General features: G+C 45.2%; 1 protein-coding gene across 3 annotated transcripts in view; it reads left to right on the top strand.

The window, feature by feature from the left end:
- The window catches only part of camk2g2 (calcium/calmodulin-dependent protein kinase (CaM kinase) II gamma 2), a 230,400-nt gene that overhangs the window by 96,826 nt on the left and 108,108 nt on the right, over positions 1–25,466 (top strand). For all 3 annotated transcript variants that reach the window (XM_055661632.1, XM_055661631.1, XM_055661630.1), the window contains exon 4: positions 20,966–21,020. In XM_055661632.1, the coding sequence (XP_055517607.1) occupies positions 20,966–21,020 (55 nt within the window). The remainder of the gene's footprint in view (positions 1–20,965; positions 21,021–25,466) is intronic.

Below are 25,466 nucleotides of genomic sequence, written 5' to 3'. Positions count from 1 at the left end.
CCGAGTTTTTCCATCGCTTTGTGCTTTGCTCAAGATTCCAGCATCCGCAGTTTCTTGAGTCTTCAATTTCTGCCTGGTATGCTCAGCCAATCTCTCGTCAAACGTAGAAATTTGTCCTGGTCTTTTCCTGCCTCCAGTCCTTCTCTCCCACCCCTTCCCCCACAGAATCAGGCCCTTCAATCAGCACGTTCAGGCTGACCAAGGTGCCCCATCCAAGCTGGTTGTGTATTTGCTCCTGTACGGCCCACGTCTCTCTAAACCGTTCCTATCCATGCATCTGTCTCAATGTATTTTAAAGATTGTTATTGTACCTGCCTCAACTACCTCGTCCTGCAGCTCGTTCTATACACCCACCGCCCTCTGTGGGGAAAACATCTCCAGTTCACCTCCTACAACAAAGCTGGAAGCCAGGAAGGAGTCTTTGAACAACTGATGATATAGGATCCTGTCTTCCTGGCTTCCTCTTGTGTCCTGTTCAGCAACTTTATCTGGGCCAGAATCGATGATAACTGATGCTAACTCATCCACTGTTCCTTCAGTGGCTCTTGAGAAATCTTAATTGCTTCACTCAGGATGCTTTCAATAATTCACATGGTATGTCTAGAAGCTGTCACTGAAAATTAGTCCGTAGATGAATACATTCATCAAAGGTTTGTTCTTAAACTCAGCATTCCTATTTGTTTTATGTGGCTGACATCTCCACTAAACAAATGGGCAGAAGAATGTTACAAGGACATGACTCAAATAGTTGTCCTACAGTGCGGGGACCTGTATACCACTCGGTATCTTTCTCTTTATTTTCTTTCTTTTAAAAATTTTTAATTAATTTTTCAGATCAAATAAAATCAAAATTTCAGATAAATAAAAATAATGATAAACATGACAGTGATATTGATACTTAGGGATCAGGATTACGTTAACAACAAATGTAACCTAAATATCAAGCCATCTTTCTCTTTATTTTAATTTGTATGTGAGTTTGGCTTGATGTAGAGTATTATCCAATCTCTTTGGATTGCCGTGCTTTTCCCCGTACCTCAGTAGGCGTGACAATCATAAACTTAAATGTAATATATCTTCCCGTCATATTTACGGGTTTCAGCATGTGTAGTTTACGGGCTGGGTAAAGATTTGATAAAGGTCACGAGGTTTTCTGGAGTGTTGCCGTAAAACCCAAAGAGCTAGCATGGAAAGAACAGGCCAAATGGCCCACTCTCTGCCGTGTAAGATTCTGTGGTGCGTAAGTGCTCTTTCATATTGGAAGAGTCTGGACATAAGATGCCAAAATGTCAATGGTTCAGGCAGCATCTGTGGAGGGATAGACAGATGGCATTTCAAGTCAGATTGTTCAAGAAGGAACTGCAGATGCTGGAAAATCGAAGGTACACAAAAATGCTGGAGAAACTCAGCGGGTGCAGCATCATCTGTGGAGCGAAGGAAATAGGTGATGTTTCGGGCCGAAACCCTTCTTCAGATTGATCTGAATACAGGAAGGGAGGATCTAAAAGGGGGGGGGGGGGAGATTGGACTGACAGAATGACTCTCAGTAGAGCTGAGCCTCTTTTTCTATGATGTATTCTGCAAGAAATCATATCGTGGCTATAATATCCCACCATTCTCCAAAGTCTTGTTGCTCTCTGCATTTGTTTGTAGAATTCAGGTGGGGTGACAAAATCTCCCCAGCCCACTTTGCGTGACTCAAGGTGATGCCTCAGGCAGCGAGGATGATAATGAATGGGCAATGGGAAGTGGTTAGACATTGAGTGGGTTTTTGGTTTGTTTTTTTTTCCTTTATTTCCTCTTTATTTTTTTAATTTAACTTTTATTAGAAGTACAATAAGTTACAGTAATACACACCACATATATCGTATTACATTTGTTGTACCCCTTCATTTTTTAAGCTTTAAGAAAGAGAGAAATAAAAGAAGTAAGGAAAGTGAGAAAGAGTCGTGATAGTACAGGAAAGTGTTGGGAAAAGAGAGCCCGTTAGAGAGAGAGTTAGAGAAGAAAGTTAAGAAATAGACCAAGAGAAATAATCGCTCTAATATAAAAAAACTCCGCAGAAAGGGATATACCAACCATATTTTTCACCCCCCGTTACCAGATCCTGGCACCATTTATTTTTTAAATTACTGTTGCACCTTATGCTTGTAGTTGAGTGTTTTCTTTTGGGAGTGGGAGAATGGCGTGTTCTCATCTGTCTGTTCCATTGATGCTTCTGGGTCTCCACAATGCATTAAGGTGATTAGAGTTCAGACCATTCTATGTATTATACAGGAAGCGATTCTGTAAGCTTTCAGACTGTCTGTCGGTAATCTGTAGGAGCAGCCTGCGTGTGTAATCCTTATCTTGATGAACAGACAGGGTCAGCTGGATCGATACTAATAAGGCTTCACAAGCTGGTATCATTTACCCGTAGCCCAATCCTAGCTGGCGTATTGTCTGATGCTGATTCCAAATATAATTGCTTGGAAATAAATTCCAAACATTACTGCATGGGTACCAACGTATTCTTGTGAACTCCGTCTATTTACTGTCCAGGGTACTGACATTGGCGGGAAGGTTACCCTTTCCTGCCCGCCCCTGACTTATCTCAAGGAGTTCCATGGTGAGCCACTTCCTTGAACTGCTGCGAGGTGTGATTTGGAACAGTTTGAGCGGACCATTGGTGCGAAGGTTGTCCTGACGGCACTTGGACACTCACACGCACATTCTAGGATGAACAAGGATGGGAGATTTACTTCCCTGAAGAATGGCGGTGAACCAGATGGCATTTTACGATAATCCGTACATTTCGAGACTGCCATTATTATTATAGCTTTGTACTCCAGGTTTATTTAATTAACTGAATTAAAATTCCCCATCTGCTGATGAGAGATTTGAACCTGTGTCTCTGGATCAATAAGCATTTACTTACAATGTTACCACATCCTCCTTTGTCTAAGTTAACAGGGCCAGGATCTGACGATGTCTCTGTGAACACAGAGCACAAGACATCCCGGCTAAATGGAATAATATGGAATTCTTACTAAATAACTGTAAGATTAATTTGGTTTAGTTTAGAGATACAGTGTGGAAACAGGCCGTTTGGCCCACCGAGTCCGTGCCGACCAGCGATCCCCGTACACACTGGGGACAATTTACAATTTTTACCGAAGCCAATAAACCTACAAACCTTGACGTCTTTGGAGTGTGGGAGGAAACCAGAGCACCCGGAGAAAACCCACACGGTCGCAGGGAGAATGTACAAACTCTGTACAGACAGTACCTGTAGTCAGGATTGAACCTGGGGCTCTGGTGCTGTAAGGCATGGCATCTCCACCTTGCCGCCCGCGTGGCAAATCTAAAAAGGTTGAGAGTAACCCATATAGCCAATTGCCCCTCATGGGAGATGTAGAGAAAAACGTGTGAAAAAACTTTCAGTTTTAAAGGATTTCCCCCTTATCCTTTCCACTATCTCCCATTAGGAGAGCATGAACCTTTAGAGTTTCTATAAGGTGCCATCAGAGTAACAACTTGGGAACTGGAGTAAGTGCCACTTGGCTATAGAAGCAGGGACTTGGGAACTGGAGTAAGTCACGTGGCTATGTAAGGATCATGGCAAATCTGATTACAACCTTAATCACCTGCCTACCCACGCAAACTTTTCACCTCCTTGCCTACCAAGAACTGCCTACGTCGGTCTTAAAAATATTCAAAAAACTCTGCATCCACTACCCCCTGAAAAACAAAGTTCCAAAGTCTCTCCACTCTCAGCTCCTTGGTCTTGAATGGCCAGGCAACCTCTGATTTTGAAACAGTGACTCCTGCAAGAGAAGATATCTCTCCCCACATACACCCTGAGAAGAAGACCCTGTTGGATTTTATGTATGAATGAAATTCCCTCTCAACTTGTGTAAGATGAAACTGCTGGTTTACACCAAAAGAGATGTTTCGGGTCAAGACCCTTCATCGGCCACAGTCTAAAGAAGGGTCTCGAGCGGAAAAATCACCTGGTCCTTCTCTGCAGGATGCTGCCTGACCCGCTGAGTTATTCCAGTAATTCGTGTCTTTCTTCACTCTCAACTTTCTAAACTCCACGTAGTAGTCAGGAAACTCATCTCTGATCACATCCAATGCAATAACATCTTTACCTTAAATGAGGAGACTGCTACTGTGCACTCTATTCCTGATGTGGTCTCACCAGTCCCCCAAAATGTCCTCATATTTCACTTGGGCAGCTCGATGTTCTATGAATACTGTGTGGAGAGACACATGAATGTGAATCAATAGGTGCAGGAGTAGGCCATTCGGCCCATCGCGCCAGCACCGCCATTCAATGTGATCATGGCTGATCATCCCCAATCAGTACCCCGTTCCTGCCTTCTCCCCATATCCCCTGACTCCGCTATTTTTAAGAGCCCTATCTAGCTCTCTCTTGAAAGCATCCAGAGATCCTGCCTCCACCGCCCTCCGAGGCAGAGAATTCCACAGAATAAAGAAATCCGCCTTTCTTTATTGGAAATAGTGAGATTTATTTATGGCAAGGGAGGAAATGAGACTTCATTTCAAAGAGTTGACCCAAGTGGCCCGGAGGGACTGTATCCATGTTCAATGGCTCCATTGATTGAATTGATTGAAAGATACATCATGGCAACAACATGCTGACTCATCAAGTCTAGTCCATCAATCACCCGTTCACACTAGTTGTGTTATCGCACTTCCTCATCCACTCCCTGCACACTGGGGACAATTTACAGAAGCCAATGAACTCGCACGTCTTTGTGATGTGGAAGGAAATCGGAGCACCCGGAGAAATTCCATGCGAGCATTACAAACTCCACACAGACCCACGCAGTCACAAGGAGACTGTACCAACTCCGTACCGACAGCACCCATAGTCAGGATTGAACCCAGGTCTTTGGCGCTGTGAGGCAGTGGCTCTGCCCTCTGCCACATCCCCGAATTCCCTGGTTCTGAATTTTAAATATATTTCTCACATATAACATGGTGAGGCACCCGCAAACACACACACAAAGACACAATGGAGTAGTGGTAGAGCTGCTGCCTTACAGCACCAGGGACCTGGGTTTGATGTTCGGGTGCTGTCTGTACGGAGTTTGTACGTTCTTGTTGTGACCGCGTGGGTTTTCTCCGGGTGGTCCGGTTTCCTCCCACACTCCAAAGACGTACATGTTTGTAGATTAATTGGCTTCTGTAAAAATTGTCCCTACTGTGTAGGATAGTACTAATGTTCGGGGATCGGACTCAGCGCGGACCTGGTGGGCCGAAGGGCCTGTTTCCACGCTGTATCCTAAACTGATCCAAACGAAACAAAACTATACTAAGTTAAATGATCAAAATTATCATTGCCATTTAAGCTCAGACAGAGACAGCTCTGGAGAGCATCGGATAGTTCCCATCACCCACATCCCAACGTGTACAACATTACCTGCAGACGCCAGCAATTTCCCCAACTTATTTTGGCTTTAATTCCAATGGAACCGAGGCCACACAGCAAACTCGTTGATCGTTGCCATGGCTGCCAGCCTAATATTATGAAGAGAAATACATAAACCAGGCTTTGGTTCCATGGAATGTTTAAGGCATTTGATTATTTTATTTTTAGGATCTTTCTAGTTCAGATAGAAACTGTCTCCGTTGATGGACTTGGTCTGGGATAAGCGGTTCAAATCTGAGCCCGGCTGACCCATGGCGAGGCTTGAACCTGCAACCTTGGGCTTCAGGTGCCATGAAGGTGCCTGATGCCCAAGGTAGCAGGTTCAGGCCCAGTCAGAGAGACATCGGCACAAACATCTCAAGCCATGTTTCAGTGGTGAAGAGAGGGAGGAAGAGGAGTGCCTTGGTTAACCCTGGGGCTCAGTCAATACTCCTCCGAATGTCAAATATATCCCATGGTGACTCTCTGAAGAAGAGCAGGAGAATCCTATCCATAGCCCAGCCACCAATCATCCCTTGATCAACATTTCTTCACCTGATAATGTGAAGGTGAACACTATGAAGTTTGAGAGAATTTGCAATGTATGCATTAGCTGCAGGACTTTCAACATTACACCATAGTTGTACTTGGAAGAGTAATTCACTGGCTTGGGTTATCCTAAAGGGATACAAACATATTATAGGGATATTGTCTTGATTCCTCCAGAGGGTCCACAGACTGTTCTGCTATAAAGTTATATAGTTTTGTTCCAAAGAAACCTTGGGTTTTTGAAAACCACTTTAGAAAGGCAGATCATAAGTAATAGGATTAGAATTAGGCCATTCGGCCCATCAAGTCTACTCCGCCATTCAATCATGGCTGATCTATCTCTCCCTCTGAACCCCATTCTCCTGTTTTCTCCCCATATCCCTTGACTCCACTAGCCCCTAGAGCTCTATCTAACTCTCTCTTAAATCCATCCAGTGACTTGGCCTCCACTGCCCTCTGTGGCAGGGAATTCCATAAATTCACAACTCTCTGGGTGAAAAAGTTTTTTATCACCTCAGTCTTAAATGGCCTCCCCTTTATTCTAAGACTGTGGCCCCTGGTTCTGGACTCACCCAACATTGGGAAAATTTTTCCTGCATCTAGCTTGTCCAGTCCTTTTATAATTTTATATGTTTCTATAAGATTTCCCCTCATCGTTCAAAACTCCAGTGAATACAAGCCTAGTCTTTTCAATCTTTCCTCATATGACAGTCCCGCCATCCCAGGGATCAATCTACGCTGCACTGCGTCAATTACAAGGATGTCTTTCCTCAAATTAGGAGACCAAAACTGTACACAATACTCCAGATGTGGTCTCACCAGAGCCCTATACAACTGCAGAAGAACCTCTTTACTCCTATACTGAAATCCTCTTGATATGAAGGCCAACATTCCATTAGCTTTCTTCACTGCCTGCTGTACCTGCACGCCAACTTTCAGTGACCGGTGTACAAGGACAACAAAGAAGCTATAAATGATTTAGGGGAGGAACAATGAATAAAAACAATCAGTGCCACCCACTGGTTGGGAACTCATTGATGATATGGGTTCTTCCAATGAGTCCACTTAAAGTAGAACACACTTATTAACAGCGAGCAAGTTGAGATATCAAACCTCTGCTGTGTATTTGTGTCTATTTTAGTGCAGGAGCTCACTGCCTTTGGGTGAATTAGTATGTCATTGACTCCTGTGATTTTACTGCCAGCTGTTGGAGACAGCTGCAGTGTCCGAGCCCTTGGGACATGTGTGCAAAGTGGCAACAGAAATATTTTAGCTTTGGCCTTAATTGTGAAGGGGGTCACAGAATGTTTCCTCTCGACACCAAATGGGCGGCAACGCAATCTAAACATAGTCGGAGTTTAGCGGAAATAAATAGTGTTTTTCCGACTCTTGCTGCTGGAGGTATCTTCATCATGGCCTCACACATTCATTCCGTGGCAGGAGTTGGCGTCATCCTGTTTTAAAGTTTATCTTATCACCCCTCAGCCGTAACTCAGGGCATTCCGTTCCTGGTTCTGAGAAAGATGATTTGTGGGTTGATGGTCAGCTCCAGAGACTTGAGCTCAAAGGGTCTGACACTGGGGAAATGCTGCACTCTCAGAGGCACAGAATGTTGGGTGAGGTGATTGCCCACTGATTGTGTAGGAAGGAACTGCAGATGCCGGTTTACACCAAAGATAGACACAGATCACTGGAGTAACTCGGTGGGACAGGCAGCATCTCTAGCGAGAAGGGATGTGAAACAATTCGGGTCGAAATACTTTTTCATTCCGAAACTTCACACATTCCTTCTCTCCGTAGATGTTCAAGTTCAAGTTCAAGTGAGTTTATTGTCATGTGTCCCTGATAGGACAATGAAATTCTTGTTTTGCTTCAACACACAGAACACAGTAGGCATTGACTACAAAACAGATCAGTGTGTCCATATACCATTATATAAATATATACACACATGAATAAATTAACTGATGAAGTGCAAATAACAGATAATGGGTTATTAATGATCAGGGTTTTGTCAGAGCCAGATTTTGTCCAAGCCAGCCACAATTAATAGCCTGATGGCTGATGCTGCCTGTCCCACTGAGTTACTCCAGCAATCTGTCTATTATGCACCGATTGTCCACCACTTGTCAACCGATTGTCCACCGATTGTCCACCGATGTCCACTGAATGTCCACTGAATGTCCACTGAATGTCCCATTGTCCACTGATTGTCCACTGATTGTCCACTGATTGTCCACTGATTGTCCACTGATTGTCCACTGAATGTCCACTGAATGTCCACTGAATGTCCACTGAATGTCCACTGAATGTCCACTGAATGTCCACTGATTGTCCACTGAATGTCCACTGAATGTCCACCGCTTGTCCACTGAATGTCCATGTCCACTGATTGTCCACTGAATGTCCACTGATTGTCCACTGAATGTCCACTGAATGTCCACTGAATGTCCCACTGAATGTCCACTGATTGTCCACTGAATGTCCACTGATTGTCCACTGATTGTCCACTGATTGTCCACTGAATGTCCACTGATTGTCCACTGAATGTCCACTGAATGTCCACTGATTGTCCACTGAATGTCCACTGATTGTCCACTGATTGTCCACTGAATGTCCACTGAATGTCCACTGAATGTCCACTGAATGTCCACTGATTGTCCACTGATTGTCCACTGAATGTCCACTGATTGTCCATTGCTTGTCTACTGCTATAGTGAGTGTTGCTCTGTCAGAGGCACAGCCTGTTGAGTGAGATGATAAACAGAGATCAGTTCATCACCCAGCCTTGCATTTTCAAATGACTCACGCTTATATAATGCTCTTCCTCCGTTCAGAAATCCGGATGCTTCACCAAGTGATATTTTCCCTGACTTGTGGGAACCACAGTCGCCATATTCACCTCCCAGTCGCTGCAGACCAGATTCTCGTCTTCCCATTCAATTCCTCCCCAGTCATTCCCTCTTCTCCCTTCTCCCATCAGGCAGAAAATACCAAAGCTGAAACGCATCACCACCAGATTCAAGAACAGCTACTTTCCCCACTGGTATCAGATTCTTAAACCAAACTTTATTTTTAGTTTGTTAGCGCACGTGTGCCGATTTACAGTGAAAAGCTTTTGTTGGCGAGGTTGCAAACTTACAAACTTGCTCAGAATTAATTTCCCAAACTTACAATCCACCTCAAAGCGGCCATTGTGCATTTGTTTTTCCACTTTCTCTACAGTTGTAACATTATATTCTACTCTACCGCTGCACCACTGTGTCACCCAACATTTCAGACCTCTCCACTGGGATGAAATAAAGAAGGAAATCCTCAAGAAAATGTCGGTTCAATTTTGAAACATTGCGGAAGTAGAGGATGCTTTCACATTTTAAACATTCATCCACATCGTTCAATCCTTTCACTTTAATCACTTTCAACCTTGAGCTGCTTCTGTGATAAATGTCCCCAGTGTGATTGGGGGTCAGAAGTCAACTTGCAGTTGTCTCCTGAACTGTTGATGTTATTTCCTGAAGAATTGGCCGGGGCCCAGATAGTGTAAATAGCAGCTTCAGTAAAGTCCGTACCGTACACCAGGGGTTGCATGCGAACTTCCACTTATGAGGGAGTCGGTTGTTTTCACGGTCCTTCATGTCTCTGTATCACATCTATTGTCACACCAGAAGCAAAATTAATCCCACTGGTGCTCACACACCAGGGAGTCAGGGAATCGGAGAACCTGCTTCAGCAATTCTTACAAGATTCCGGAGGTTGCCATGGCAAGAGTCATATTTATGGTCAAATGTACCAAGAATAGAACAATGAGATTCTATCTTGCATCAGCTTTACGGGCCCACAAACTAATTAATAACAATAATAATAGTGCCAAAACCCAAGTCCTCAGTGAAACCAGAGAGGCTGTAAAAGTGTTTAGTTGCTGAGGTTGTGAGGAGTTCACGAGCCTGATGTGTCGGCTGTAACCTATAGTTTCTTCCGTAGATCATATGTTGTTTGATCCATTTAATTCTGATGTTGTGTTCTGCTGTATTCAAGAGAGAGTTAGATTTATCTCTTGGGGCTAACGGAATCAAGGGATATAGGGGAAAAGCAGGAACGGGGTACTGATTCTGAATGATCACCCATGATCACATTGAATGATCACCCACGATGATATTCAAGTTATTTACATTGAATTCGCTTAAAACTGCGCCCCCACTTGCCGTCCGCGCCTGCGCCGTTGGGGGATGTCCGTCAGCCGTGTCACATGTTGAAAATGGCGGCAGTGACGCAGGAAATGACGCCGTGTCCCCACGCGTGCTCAGTGGGCCCGGTATCCATGCGCGCGTGCATTTGGGGCATTTGCCGATTTTCACATCGCCATTTTTTTTCCCGCGAGTACTTGCCTGGCCTCACGACAGGCTTCACGGGTACGTTTATCCCTACTGTAAAAACCCCACCATGGGTCCTCTATTCACCTTATTAACTTTAACTTAATTTCTGCCGTTAACGGCACAACGTTTAGAATGCGGCAGCCGCGCATGCGCAGTTTGGTGGAATATTGCATTGGGGGAACGGGAGCCAACGTGTCCACCGGCCCTCTAGTAGAATATAGAAACAAAGAGCAGCAGAAGCCGGATTACACTAAAGGACACAGAGTGCTGGAGTAACTCAGCGGGTCAGGCAGCATCTGTGGAGAACATGGATAGGTGACGTTTCACAGAGTGTTGGAGTAACTCAGCGGGTCAGGCAGCATGTGTGGGGAATATGGATAGGTGACGTTTTGGTCGAGATCCTTTTTAGGAAAAACTGCCCTTGTCTATTTCCATGCACTTTCTGCCCGGCTTTGTGCTGCCTCTCCCCTCCTTCATCGGGCTGAAAAAGGGTGTCGATCTGAACCGTCACCTATCTATGTTCTCCAGAGATGCTGCCTGACCCGCTGAGTTACTCCAGCACTCTGGGAAATATGGATAGGTGGCGTCTCCACAGAGTGCTGCCTGACCCGCTGAGTTCTCCAGCACTCTGTGAAACGAGAACTATCCATAGGTTCGTTTCACACAGATGCTGAGTGACCCTCAGCGGGTGCAGGCAGCATCTGTGGAGCGAACAGGAAATAGGTGACGTTTTGGGCCGAGATCCTTCTTCTGGAAAAACTGCCCTTGCGTTTTGGGCCGAAACCCAGAAGGGGTTTCGGCCCTTTGTGCGTTGCCTATTTCCTTCCTCCATAAATCGCTGCTGCAAAAAGGGTTACTACGCACTCCTGTGAAACGCCACCTATCCATGTTCTCCACAGATGCTGCCTGACCCGCTGAGTTACTCCAGCACTCTGTGAAACGTCACCTATCCATGTTCTCCACGGATGCTGCCTGACCCGCTGAGTTACTCCAGCACTCTGTGTCCAGACTGCATAGAATGGGGGACTGTCCATCACAGGCACAGCCCTCCCCTCCATTGAAAGCATCGCCACCCAGGCACTGCCTCAAGAAGGCTCGCCTATCATCAAGGATTCCCACCATCCAAGCTATACCCAACGCTTCCATCGGGCAGGAGGTACAAAAGCCTAAAGCCCGACACCACCAGCTTCAGGAACAGTTACTTTCCTACAACTACCAGGCACTTGAAACAACCAACACAAATCTCATCACCTATTACTATTCTCCAGAGCTACTGCCTGTCCCGCTGAGTTACTCCAGCATTTTGTGTCTTTCTCCAGTGTAAACCAGCATCTGCAGTTCCTTCCCACACACAAGCTGAATCCTACCTTGAGATTGGAATACTACAGACCACCTCTTACACCACCTCCTTGTTTTTTTTCTTTAGAAAATATGCTTTTGCATTAATATCTTGCGTCCTTTTTTTGATGTGTAATTTATGTGTGATTATATTTGTGTGTTGCCCGAGTCTATTTGCCCGTGATGCTGCCGGTAATGACCGGTTCACAGGAACACGACCCAGTCCTTCATGTCAATGAAGGAAGAGGCGAAAGGTTTCATCAAATGGGCTTTCTCTCTCCATTAAGATCCTGTCCCAGTTAGGCGACTCTGTAGGCGACTGCCAGGGACTAGTTTTAATGGAATTCACCTACGACACCTACAACAACCTACGATAGCAAAAATTGTCGCCACTGTTGCCGAAAATCTTTGAACATGTTGAAAAATTAGCTGCAGTCGCCTGTAGTTGCCTAAAAATCGCCTAAGTGGGACAGGCCCATTACTGTGAGGTCAGTCGAGACTCCTCACACTCCCAACTACCACCTTCTCTGCTTGCAGGCAAACCGCAGACTGAACAAACACTGTATTTAATGTGAGAATTACAGCCCTGGGGACTAAAATTAGCTGTGATTGCAGTGTTTACAGAGGGATGGGGTGTGGAGAGCAGAGAGTGCTAAACAAGAGCAGCACTCCAGGGGGACCCCTCAGCATGGTCAACTCACCAGCTGCATTGGTGACGCACCCAATAACTCACATGCATTGTTGCTTACCTCATAGGAGACTGTAGAATATAGAACAACACTGCACAAGGACTGACCCTTCGGCCCACAATGTCTGTGCCCAACATGATGCCAAGACCAACACTCACCTGCATGTACATAACTCATATCCATAAATTTGGTAAATGTGTCGGATGGAACTGCAGATGCTGGTTTACACCCAAGGTAAACACAGAATGCTGGAGTAACTCCGTGGGACATGCAACATCTCCGGAGAGAGAAGGGGTTGTCAGAAGGGTCTTGACCTGAAACATCACCCATTTCTTCTCTCGAGAGATGCTGCCTGTCCCGCTGAGTTACTCCAGCATTTTATGTCTACCTTCGATTTAGTTCTTTCCTACACATTTTGTCCTCCCAACTTCTATACTCAATACTTTGATTGATGAAGGCCAGTGTGCCAAAAGCCTTGTTGACCACCTTATCTACATGTGATGCCACTTTCGATGATCTATGTGATTGCATTCTCTATAATTAATGGAAGCACAGAGTGATAGGCAGTCAGAAACTTTTTCCCGGGTGAAAATGTCAGGTTCAGCGAACTGATAAGACTAGTGTAGATGGGACGGTGTTGGCCGGTGTGGGCAAGTTGGGCCAAAGAGCCTGTTTCTATGCTGTATGACTCTATGACTCTCCCTGTAGCCCCATTGTAGCTAATCCACCCAAACCATTGATGCTGATTCGGGTCTTCAGTCAAGTCATGCCCTGACTTTCAAATATGTCTTGCGGACCCAGGCAGAACAGGAGACAACCAGTACAGGCTTGTTTGAGGAGATAATTGGTTGCAACTACCACCAGAGGCATCTCCCATGAGACAATTCCGTGCAGAGAAGGAGCTATCTGTCTCAACTGGTGTGAACAAGTTTGATTAGATGCAGAACCTAAATGTGCACACCAGCACAGAAACATAGAAACATAGGTGCAGGAGTAGACCATTCGGCCCTTCGAGCTAGCACTGCCTCTCAATATGATCACGGCTGATCATCCAAAATCAGTACCTCATTCCTGCTTTCTCCCTATATCCCTTGATTCATTAGCCCAAAGAGCTAAATCTAACTCTCTCTTGAAAACATCCAGTGAATTGGCCTCCACTGCCTTCTGTGGCAGAGAATTCCACAGATTCACAACACTCTGGGTGGAAAGGTTTTTCCTCATCTATCGGCATTGTTCCCCTCCCGCCCCGCGCCATCCAGTCAAAGAAAAGATGACAATCAAGCCATCCACAGTGTGCAGATAAAGGGCACAACATTTAGTGCAAGTATCAAAACGCAGTAAGAAAAACACAAATGCACGGTGGTGCAGCGGCAGAGTTGCTGCCTTACAGCAAAATGCAACACCAGAGACCCGGGTTCAATCCCGACTACGGGCGCTGTCTGTATGGAGTTTGAACGTTCTCCCCGTGATCTGCGTGGGGTTTCTCCGAGATCTTCGGGTTCCCCCCCCACACTCCAAAGACGTACAGGTTTGTAGGTTAATTGGTTTGTTTAATTGGCTTGATAAAAATGTTAAATTGTCCAAGTTGGCGATATAATAATAATAATAATAATAACTTTATTTATAAAGCGCTTTTAGACAACATCAGTTACCACAAAGTGCTGTACATGGGAAGTAAACAAAAAGTTATTACAAACTACTAAAACCATTAAGACGACAGGACTATAAAAACAGTAAAAATTAAAAGACATTAAAAGCACTAAAACAGGAACAATGTCTCAGCCAGTGTCGAAAGCCAGTGAATAAAAGTGAGTTTTAGGGAGGATTTAAAGATGGACAGTGAAGGGGCCTGTCTGATCTGCAGCGGCAAGGTGTTCCAGAGTGCCGGGGCAGCAACAGAAAAGGCTCTATCCCCTCTGAGCTTCCGCTTAGACCTTGGTACCTCAAGGAGCAGTTGATCCGCTGACCTGAGGCACCGGGTAGGAGCATATAGGTGGAGCAGCTCAGAGAGGTAAGGCGGGGCGAGGCCATTCAATGATTTAAAAACAAATAAAAGAATTTTTAAATGAACTCGAAAGTGCACTGGGAGCCAGTGAAGGGAGGCCAAAATTGGCGTAATGTGCAGAGTACTGCAAAATTCAGAAGGTTGAAAATGTATGGTAGTGCTGGATGTCATCCTGCGGGTGCTCCAGAGCTGTAGTCCGTTGTAGGACCAGTCTTCCCTCATCAGCCGCTGTTACCATTATCCCATTGTTACCATCCAATTTAGCAAGTGAAAGATATGAGAAATGGAGCAGGGATTAGGCACGGCAAAACTGTGCTACAAACTATTCCACTAATTGTAAACCAATGCTGCGGAATTGAAGATGCAGAATAAATGCAAGACTTTCTTCTGTTTTATGGATATGATTGCTCAAGAACACAAGATAACGGTGGCTTAGCAAGCAGAAAAAACAATGGTAAAAAGCATCATAACCTTTCAGGCAACGAGTCATGTGTACCATTTCCACAGTGGCTTCATTAAATCTCTTCCAGGATGAAAACTGTGTTAGGGTTTCCATGATAATGGGAAAGAGAGGCAGGTTTAATCTTCAGTGGATACAGAGTCACAGTGGTTATGTGACTTGTAATCCAGAGGTCTGGTTTAATCATATGATGGTACAAGTTCAAATCCCACAGTGAGTGGGGGGTGGTATTTGGTCATTACAAAATGCTGGCTAAGATAGTGTCAGCTGTGGCTCAGTGGATGGAGCTATTGATCTCGGATCAGTAGGTAGCGGTTCAAATCCCACTGCAGACGTTTGAGAACAAAATAAAGTTGACAGTCCACCGCAAGCGTTGTACCTTGTGTGAGATGTTAAGGCCTGTTCTCTTCCCTTGGGTAAATCAGGAGATTCCCCAGAGCTAAAACAAGCAGTTAATAACTTAAATGTCAAAGTTCTATTAAAATATAATTTGGATAATCAGAGGTTCAGAAATCCAATTACAATATGAGTAAAGAATCTGTTGGGGATTTTTACTTTTCTGCAAACTATTTCTGAATTCTTGGTCAAAAACCTTTAACATTTTATGCGTATAGGCAGCATTTCCAACAGAGAGTCTTTGATATGGCACATTAGAAACATAGAAACATAGAAATTAGGTGCAGGAGTAGGCCATTCGGCCCTTCGAGCCTGCACCGCCATTCAATATGATCATGGCTGATCATCCAACTCAGTATCCCCTACCTGCCTTCTCTCCATACCCTCTGATCCCCTTGGCCACAAGGGCCACATCTAACTCCCTCTTAAATATAGCCAATGAACTGGCCTCGACTACCCTCTGCAGCAGAGAGTTCCAGAGATTCACCACATTCTGTGTGAAAAAAGTTCTTCTCATCTCGGTTTTAAAGGATTTCCCCCTTATCCTTAAGTTGTGACCCCTTGTCCTGGACTTCCCTAACATCGGGAACAATCTTCCTGCATCTAGCCTGTCCAACCCCTTAAGAATTTTGTAAGTTTCTATAAGATCCCCTCTCAATCTCCTAAATTCTAGAGAGTATAAACCAAGTCTATCCAGTCTTTCGTCATAAGACAGTCCTGACATCCCAGGAATCAGTCTGGTGAACCGTCTCTGCACTCCCTCTATGGCAATAACGTCCTTCCTCAGATTTGGAGACCAAAACTGTACGCAATACTCCAGGTGTGGTCTCACCAAGACCCTGTACAACTGCAGTAGAACCTCCCTGCTCCTATACTCAAATCATTTTGCTATGAATTAACTCTGTTTGTCTCTCCAAAGATGCTGCCTGACTTCTGAATGTTGTCAGAATTTTCTGTTTTTACTTCAAACTACCAAAGGTTAGTTCAGAAGTGTTGCGTGGAAATAGGCCCTTCAGCCCACTAAGCCCATGCTGGCCATCCATCACCTGTTCACACTAGTCTATGTTATCCTGCTTTCTCACCCACTCCCTGCACACGAGGGACAATTTACAAAACTGGCGGCTTTGGGATGTGGGAGGAAACCGGAGCTCCCAGAGGAAACTACGCAGCCACAGGGAGAACGTGCAAACTCCACACAAACAGCCCCCGAGGTCAGGATTGAAGCTGAGTCTCTGGTCTCTACAGTAGCTCCACCAGCGTATTGATTACTGTACGTTATTTGTGCGTTATTGCATTGATAGGTTTGTTAAACTACAGCGAGTAGGGATTGCAATGTTCTGTTGGATTTACAGTACGTACAACAATAAAACACACTTGACTCCCGGGTGATGGAGGTGCCAGGGACAGGTTGGCTTTTGTATTCACTCTACTGCAGTATAGCACCGGTGCCAAGAAGTGGTAAATGTGGAGAATCTGGAAACTCGTTCAATTAAACGATAAAGCTTTTGCCTAACGATTTCATGAACCGATCCCAACCTAAGTGTAGACCTCCTCTTCATGTGCTCTGTAAACTGCTGCACAGTTCTGAATGTGACCAGTTTTATGCAGAAATCGAGGCGCAGACTGCAAGCTGTGCCTCAATTTTGATCTTCAGTTGTTTGTGATTTTCTTGGGCTGCTGAGACCTTGCACTGCGGGAACAGGGAGAGATATTGATTTGAATCCAGATAGCGGGCTGGTGTGCAGTGCGGAGGTACGTGCTGACTCCAAGTACTGGCAGGTCTCTGCCCCCCCCCCCCCCCCCCCCCCCCCATCCCACAGCTCAACAGTATTGGCCCATCGCTTGCTGCAAAGCCGAGAACTACAGGTGATGCTCGACTCCACAAGCCGTTCGCCTGTTGCCGTGGCAACGGCGAGCATCCACCGTTTGCCGGAGATAAGTGTTAACCCTCAACGCACCAGGGCTTGCCGTCGACTTTACCGCATTCCCCTCTTGCCCAGGGAAGTCTCTCACGCAGAGTGCTGGAGTACCTGCCTCAACTACCTCCTCTGGCACCTCATTCCGTACACCCACCACACTCTGAGTGAAAAGGTTCCTATTAAATCTTGCCCCTCTCACCTTAAACCTATGGCCTATTTACAGGATTTTTGGACAGGCACATGGTTTGGACAGGTTTAGAGAGATATGGGCCAAATGCAGGAGTCAAGAGTCATGAGTCAAGAGTGTTTTATTGTCATGTCCCAGATAGAACAATGAAATTCTTACTTGTAGCAGCACAGCACAATATGTTATCAAAGTACAGTGTAAACAATAGAATAAATGAGAGAGAAAAAAAAGTTCAGTGTGTGTATATACACATACCCGCAATTACACACACGCACACACACATATATACATATATATATGTGCGTGTGGACTTATAATACAATAATATTGATAAAAACAATAATATTGATAATAATAATAATAATAATAATAATAGTCTGATGTAGCTCAGAGCTTATTTGAGTTTGTCGTGTTTAATAGCCTGATGGCTGTAGGGAAGAAGCTGTTCCTGAACCTGGTCGTTACAGTTTTCAGGCTCCTGTACCTTCTTCCTGATGGCAATGGAGAGATGAGTGTGTGGCCAGGGTGGTGTGGGTCTCTGATGATGCTGGCTGTCTTTTTGAGGCAGCGACTCCGATAAATCCCTTCGATGGTGTGGAGGTCAGAGCCGGTGATGGACTGGGCAGTGGTCACAACATTTTGCAGTCTTTTCCGCTCCTGGACGCTCAAGTTACCAAACCAGGCCACGATGCAACCAGTCAGAATGCTCTCTACTGTGCACCTGTAGAAGTCCAAGAGAATCCTCTTTGTCATACCGAATCTCCGTAATCTTCTCAGAAAGCAGAGCTGTTGATGCGGAAATCAATCATACACCTCAACTCTTTAAAAAACTCCTTCCTCTCTCCTTAAACGCATGGCTTCCTGATTTTCACTGTCTGCAGAGAGGATTAACAAGGTGTGTTAAGGGCTTAATGGCCCTGGCTGCAGGAAGAGGTTGGGCAAGTGAGAACTTTATTCCTTGGAGGGCAGGAGTCTGAGGGGTGATCTTATAGAGGTGTAAAAATCATAAGGGGCAAGATTTAGTTTAATTTGTCGCCTGTAACAACGAACAGTGAAAAGGTTTTTTGTTGCGTGCTATCCAGTCAGTGGAAAGACTGTACATGATTACAGTCGAGCCGTCCACAGTGGACAGATACATGATAAAGGGAATAACGTCAGTCATAGTTACGGTAAAAAATGTTGCTTATCGCAGCATCACAAACACATCGACTCAGACAACGCACAAAAACAAATGATACATAAATTACACATAATTACACATAAAAATTCTAAAAGAATACTACATTAGAAAAAAAAGTATTAATAATAAATATGAAGTGGTCCAAGAGTTGGGCCTGTAGTGTTCAGTTGTTAAGGTGGGATATGGGATATGTGAATCTGATAGTTGTAGATGAGTAGACACAAAATGCTGTAGTAACTCAGCGGGGCAGGCAGCATCTCTGGAGAGAAGCAATGGGTGATGTTTCAGGACGAGACCCTTCTTCAGACTGATATGAAAGTAGCTGTTCCTGAGCCTGGTGAGGTGGGACTTCAGGCTTCCTGCTGGATGCCGTGGGAAGAGGGAATGGCCTGGATGTTAGGGTATCTTGATGATAGATGCCACTTTCTTGAGGCAGAACCTCATGTAGATGCTTTCTATTTGTCTTCTTCGTGGTTTTTGATTTGATATTTCGCAGAATGATACAGCGTGGAAGAAGACCCTATGGCCCAACTTGCCCACAGTGACCATCTACACTTATCCCACCTGCCTGCATTTGACCATATCCCTCTAACCCTGACCCATTCCTAATTGGAGGAATTAGGCAGCACCTCATAATCCACTTGGGTACATTACACACCAGCGGTATGAACATTGACTTCTCCAATTTCAGGTAGTCCCTCCTTCCCCTCCCCTTCTCAGCTCTCCCACAGCCCACTGTCTCTGCCTCTTCCTTTCTTCTTCCCCCCACCCCCTCCCCCACATCAGTCTGAAGAAGGGCCTCGACCCAAAACATCACCTATTCCTTCGCTCCATAGATGCTGCCTCACCCGCTGAGTTTCTCCAGCATTTTGTGTCTATCTTCATTGTAAACAGTATCTGTACTTCCTTCCTACACTATCCACGTACCTGTCATGTTGTACTTGCAATAAAACATTGCCCACCTGATGGTGCAGGTAAATCTCCAACTCACTGCATGTGTTGAGGCTCCCTTGGAAGGAGAACTGAAAGAAATGTCCCTTTGATCCTCTGCCGAATGATTCTGCAAAGATGTAACTCGTTTATGCTCTCTGTGAAATCACCATGAAGTAGAAAGTGCCTGAGGTACCAACGCATAATCTCCATAATTATCAGATGGAAAGATCTTTGTCTCTGAAATTATCTCTGATTTGTGGGTTATGGATTGGGAAACTATGTTTCCATTGGCCAAATGCAGTTTGACTCAGTTAAGGTCTGTTAGAGTTTGCAGTAACTGCAAGCTTACCTATTACTAACCCCCAAAACATGTGTCCACATAATTGTTCTTAATACAAATGTAACGTGCCGGAGGAACTCAGCGGGTCAGGCAACATCTGTGCAGAGAAAATGGACAGACAACATTTCACATCTGAAGACAACATTTCACATCCGAAACGTCACCTGTCCCTTTCCCTCCACAGATGCTGCCTGACCCGTTGAGTTCCTCCGGCACTTTGTGTTTTGCTGAAGATTCCAGCACCTGCAGTTCCTTGTGTCTCGATTTTTTCTTGATGTTGGCGGCAGAGAAAAGGAGTTTTGTTTACACTGCTCCTTCACATCCAACAAGATGTCATTATGATCTCACGAACGTCCTTATGAACTTTGTTTACAGTAAGCTCCCACAGCCAGATTGCAGGTAGCGAGGGCGGTCACGGTGGCGCAGCAGTAGAGTTGCTGCCTTACAGCGAATGCAGCACCGGAGACCCAGGTTCGATCCCAACTACGGGTGCTGTCTGTATGGAGTTTGAACATTCTCCCCGTGACCTGCGTGGGGTTTCTCTGAGACCTTCGGTTTCCTCCCACACTCCAAAGACGTACAGGTTTGTAGGTTAATTGGCTTGGTGAATGAAAAATTGTCCCCAGTGTGTGTAGGATGGTGTTAATGTGCGGGGATCGCTGGTCAGCGCGGACCCGGTGGGCCGAAGGGCCTGTTTCCGCGCTGTATCTCTAAACTAAACTAAACCGTGTTTGGGTGATGGCGATGCTTGTAAGCTACAGAGGGGAGCTGTGTTCAAGTTGCCTTGTCTATTTGAGGCCATGAAAGGCACATCCCTAGGTCAATGAGTAGCTGAAATAGGGGAGGTTTCTGCTGTTTGGGACACTGTCCATATGCACTGTGAACGGTTTGATTTGTAATCATATATTGTCTTTAGCCTGATTGCATAGCATGCAACTAAAAGCTTTTCACTGTACCTCAGTACACGGGACTATAATAAACTCAAGAGAATGTGTCCTCGATATAGCCTTGGTCTCAAGTGTTGGAAAACCTGCACAGGAAATGACTGGTTTTCATTCCATTTTCTGAACTAGCTTGGTCAAATAGAACCAGAATGATACTGCACTCAGACACATTCTATTAGTTTTAAATGTGGTCATCAACCAAGATGATCCTAACATTTTACTTTCTCTTTCAGTACGCCTTCATGACAGCATATCAGAAGAAGGATTTCACTACCTCATATTTGACCTGTGAGTAATTGCTTGTTCACAAGAAATAACTACAATTTATTGTCTATTTTTCTCTGATGTATGTACTGAGGGAAGCAGCTATTAAAAACTATGGTGGACAAAAATGCTGGAGAAACTCAGCGGGTGAGGCAGCATCTATGGAGCGAAGGAAATAGGCAACGTTTCGGGACGAAACGTTGCCTATTTCCTTCGCTCCATAGATGCTGCCTCACCCGCAGACACCAACATTCTAGGAACAATTGTGGGTTTCTCTGCAAAAGGAATGTCCAAATATGAGTTTGATATCGTCTACTTAGAAACAGGCCCTTCAGCCCACCAAGCGATCCCCGCATACTAACACTATCCAACACACACACTAGGAATAATGTACCGTTTTACCAAAGCAAATTAACCTAAATACTTGTGCATCTTTGGAGAGTGAGAGGAGACTGGAGAAAAGCCACGCCGTCACGGGGAGAACGTACAAACTCAGTACAGGCAGCACCCGTAGTCAGGATCGAACCCGGATCAATGGCGCTGTGAGGCTGCAACTCGACCGCTGCACCACCGTGCATTGGTACATGTGTTATTAATAAACCTAACCATAAACCTACCACGACCTCAGCAACAGTGTTCGATGGACTGCGACCAAACCTGAGGAAGGACATTATTGCCATAGAGGGAGTACAGAGAAGGTTCACCAGACTGATTCCTGGGATGTCAGGACTGTCTTATGAAGAAAGACTGGATAGACTTGGTTTATACTCTCTAGAATTTAGAAGATTGAGAGGGGATCTTATAGAAACTTACAAAATTCTTAAGGGGTTGGACAGGCTAGATGCAGGAAGATTGTTCCCGATGTTGGGGAAGTCCAGGACAAGGGGTCACAGCTTAAGGATAAAGGGGAAATCCTTTAAAACCGAGATGAGAAGAACTTTTTTCACACAGAGAGTGGTGAATCTCTGGAACTCTCTGCCACAGAGGGTAGTTGCCAGTTCATTGGCTATATTTGAGGGAGTTAGATGTGGCCCTTGTGGCTTTCAGGGGGTATGGAGAGAAGGCAGGTACGGGATACTGAGTTGGATGATGCCATGATCATATTGAATGGCGGTGCAGGCTCGAAGGGCCGAATGGCCTACTCCTGCACCTATTTCTATGTTTCTATATCTTTGGTTGCACCGTGCACTGCGGTTTTACACTGTAACTTGTGCTGCAGTTATTAATGTATTAGATATTAAATATTTGTGTGTTATTGCATTGATGGGCTTGTTAAGTTGGAGCTAATAAAAATGTTTATCGTCCTGGTGCCAGTTCCTAATGACAATTAAACACTCTGGACATTTCTGCATCATTTACCATATTCCAGTCCTCGTCTGGGATCTGCTTTCAATCTAGGGAAATTAATATTTCTCTGGTATAATTACCGATAATTAGGGAATAGATGCACCTAATCCTCAGTGCGTTGATAAAGTATTCATATTTAATAAAGTGGCTCGTTTTCCCTTGAGTTCGTGGATAGCATTTTGAGGACAGGTTTAACATTGGCTCTCGATGCAGTGCCCTAGATTTGTGTGTTTTAATTAACTAAAGTTAGATGCCAGAGTTTTCTTTCAAGTTATTAACCTATAAAATGTGAAAGGCACTGTAGATGGCTCCAGTAGTTTAGTTTAGTATGGTTTAGTATAGAGATACAGCGTGGAAACAGGCCCTTCGGCCCACCGAGTCCGTGCCGACCAGCGATCCCCACACAATAACACTAATTTGCAATTATACCAAGCCAATTAACCTGCAAACCTGTACGTCTTTTGAGTGTGGGAGGAAACCGGCGATCCCGGAAAAAACCCACGCGGAGAACGTACAAACTCCACACAGGCAGCACCCGTAGTCAGGATCGAACCCGGGTCTCTGGCGCTGTGAGGCAGCAACTCTACCGCTGTGCCACCATGCTGCCACTCCAGTAAAGCCTCAGTTATCTGTGGCACATGTTGGATCTGATGGACGCTGTTTGAGTAAGTCCCAGTAAGTGTACCATGCCCCTCCCTTTCCCTGGCCCACCGCCGTGTACACCCACAATCTCCCACCCCACCCTACTCGTGTTCCCCACTGGGAGCTCCCTCCCATCCCCGCATCCCATTTATTCCTTTTATCCCCCCCGACTGTTCCTACCCATACTATGTCCCCCCCTCCAGCTTTACATTTCACTCCTTATCCCCTTACCTGCTTTGGTCTATTGTCTCTCCTTGACCTCTGGCCTTTGTCACTTACTCCACCCATCTACCAATCACCCCCTCATCATGTCTCCACCTATCACTCTCCAAGCTTTGTCCTGCCCCCATATCCTTTTTCCAGCTTTCTGCCCCTCTCCTCCATCAGTCTGAAGAAGAGTCGTGGCCCTCCATTTCCCTCCATAGATGCTGCCTGACCCACTGAGTTGTGCTGTGTTAGAGACCACATCACTCCACCTGCCTCTTTGCCCTGAGATTCATCCTGTGCTTTGCGAATTAGTTGCAGACACTTGTAAATATTTCTAACCCGACCCTGCTGTTTGATTCTGCTGTTGATGATTGTCTCGTCCACAGGATATATGCACAATAATACTTTATTAGCCAAGTATGTTTTGCAACATACGAGGAATTGACTTCTCCAATTTCAGGTAGTCCCTGCTGTCTCCCTCCTTCCCCTCCTCTTCCCAGCTCTCCCACAGCCTACTGTCTCCGCCTCTTCCTTTCTCCTTCCCGCACCCACCCCACATCAGTCTGAAGAAGGGTCTCGACCCGAAACGTCACCCATTCCTTCGCTCCATAGATGCTGCCTCACCCGCTGAGTTTCTCCAGCATTTTTATCTACCTTCGATTTTTCCAGCATCTGCATCTTTCTTAAAAATTCCAAACAGTCGTACAAATAAAAATCAACAGAACACATTTTAATATAAACATCCACCACAGAGACTCCATATTCCTCACTGTGATGGAAGGCAACCTCTTCCCTCTACTGAGAGCTAGGAGGGATAAGAATGCATTAACCTATGAGTCACACAATGTTTTATTAACAGGCTAGTGCAGATCAGGCTAAATACAAAAAAAAACACACAGCTTTCAGCCAGCATCCAAAATGCTTCAAAACTGGCAGATTAAACCACGCTGACTTTTCAATTGTTTTGTGTGTCAGGGTTGGTGGTTTAAAGAGATATTTGGCTTTGCAATGAGCTAAGCAGTGCTTGGCCACCCCGGCAGAACCCTTTCCTGTGAAGCAAGTCTACGTTGGGGACAATTCCTACTACGTGAGTCAGGCTGACAGTGGAGTAGCTGAAGAGTTGCTGCGTTACGGTGCCTGGTTCGATCCTGACTGCGGGTGCTGTCTGTACAGAGTTTGTATGTTTTCCCTGTGACCTGCGTGGGTTTTCTCCGGGTGCTCCGGTTTACTCCCACACTCCGACGGCGTACAGGTTTGTAGGCTAATGGGCTCAGGGGGAAAAAATGTGAACTGTCCCGAGTGTGTAGGAGCACGATCAAATAAGGTCAAATAGAACAAGGGTTTCGGCCCGAAACGTTGCCTATTTCCCTCGCTCCATAGATGCTGCTGCACCCGCTGAGTTTCTCCAGCATTTTTGTCTCCCTTCGACTCACTCTTGAGGTTTAGTTACAGTGCAGGAGGCAAGAGGGAACAATAAACTCCACAACTAAATGCCTTGTCCTGACTCACGTCGAGTGAAGCTGGCGATGTTCACCCAGAAGGGAAAATGGGTTCTGAACACAGCCAAGCTGTTGAAAGATGATATCATCAGTGACTTCCAATGTTAAATGCCCAGTGTTTTCACGTTCAAGACCAGAGGGCAGCTCGAATGGAATAGAAACTGGGCTTCATCCTGTGCCTCCAATTCCAACATCAGCAGGATCCTTTTTAAACCCAATAAACTAGTGGCCGTAATTGTACACAGCGGACAGCAATCACAGACTGACTGCACGAACAATGAATAATTCAAGTGCCAACAATCTGCTCAGAAATGACATTTAAATTAATCAACAGAGAGACGTTACACTCTAATTTTGTACCATAATTTCTTCATCTTGGCCACAGGTTAACAATTTGTGCTATCACGAGAGAGTTGCAATTATACCTGTGTTAAGGAAATTAAGTGCATGTTTTTCATCATTGTCAGTGCTTTCATTTTAATGTATTTTTAATATATAATTCCACGGAATCAGTTATTTAATAGCCAGCAGTTAATAAACATTCACCTTCCCAATGCTACTTTTGTGATGATTGCCTTGGGGTATATTTGACCAGTAGGTCCTTTTAGTTTAGATTGGAGATACAGCGCAGAAACAGGCCCTTCAACCCACCGACCAGTGATCCCTGATACACCAATACTATCCTACACACACTGGGGACAATGTACAGTTTTACTGAAGCCAAATTTAACCTGCAAACCTGTACGTCTTTGGAGGGTGGGAGGAAACCATAGCT

This window comes from Leucoraja erinacea, chromosome 34, assembly GCF_028641065.1.
Source record: "Leucoraja erinacea ecotype New England chromosome 34, Leri_hhj_1, whole genome shotgun sequence".
NCBI classification, from domain to species: Eukaryota; Metazoa; Chordata; class Chondrichthyes; order Rajiformes; family Rajidae; genus Leucoraja; species Leucoraja erinaceus.
This window is presented reverse-complemented; position numbering and strand designations above follow the sequence as displayed.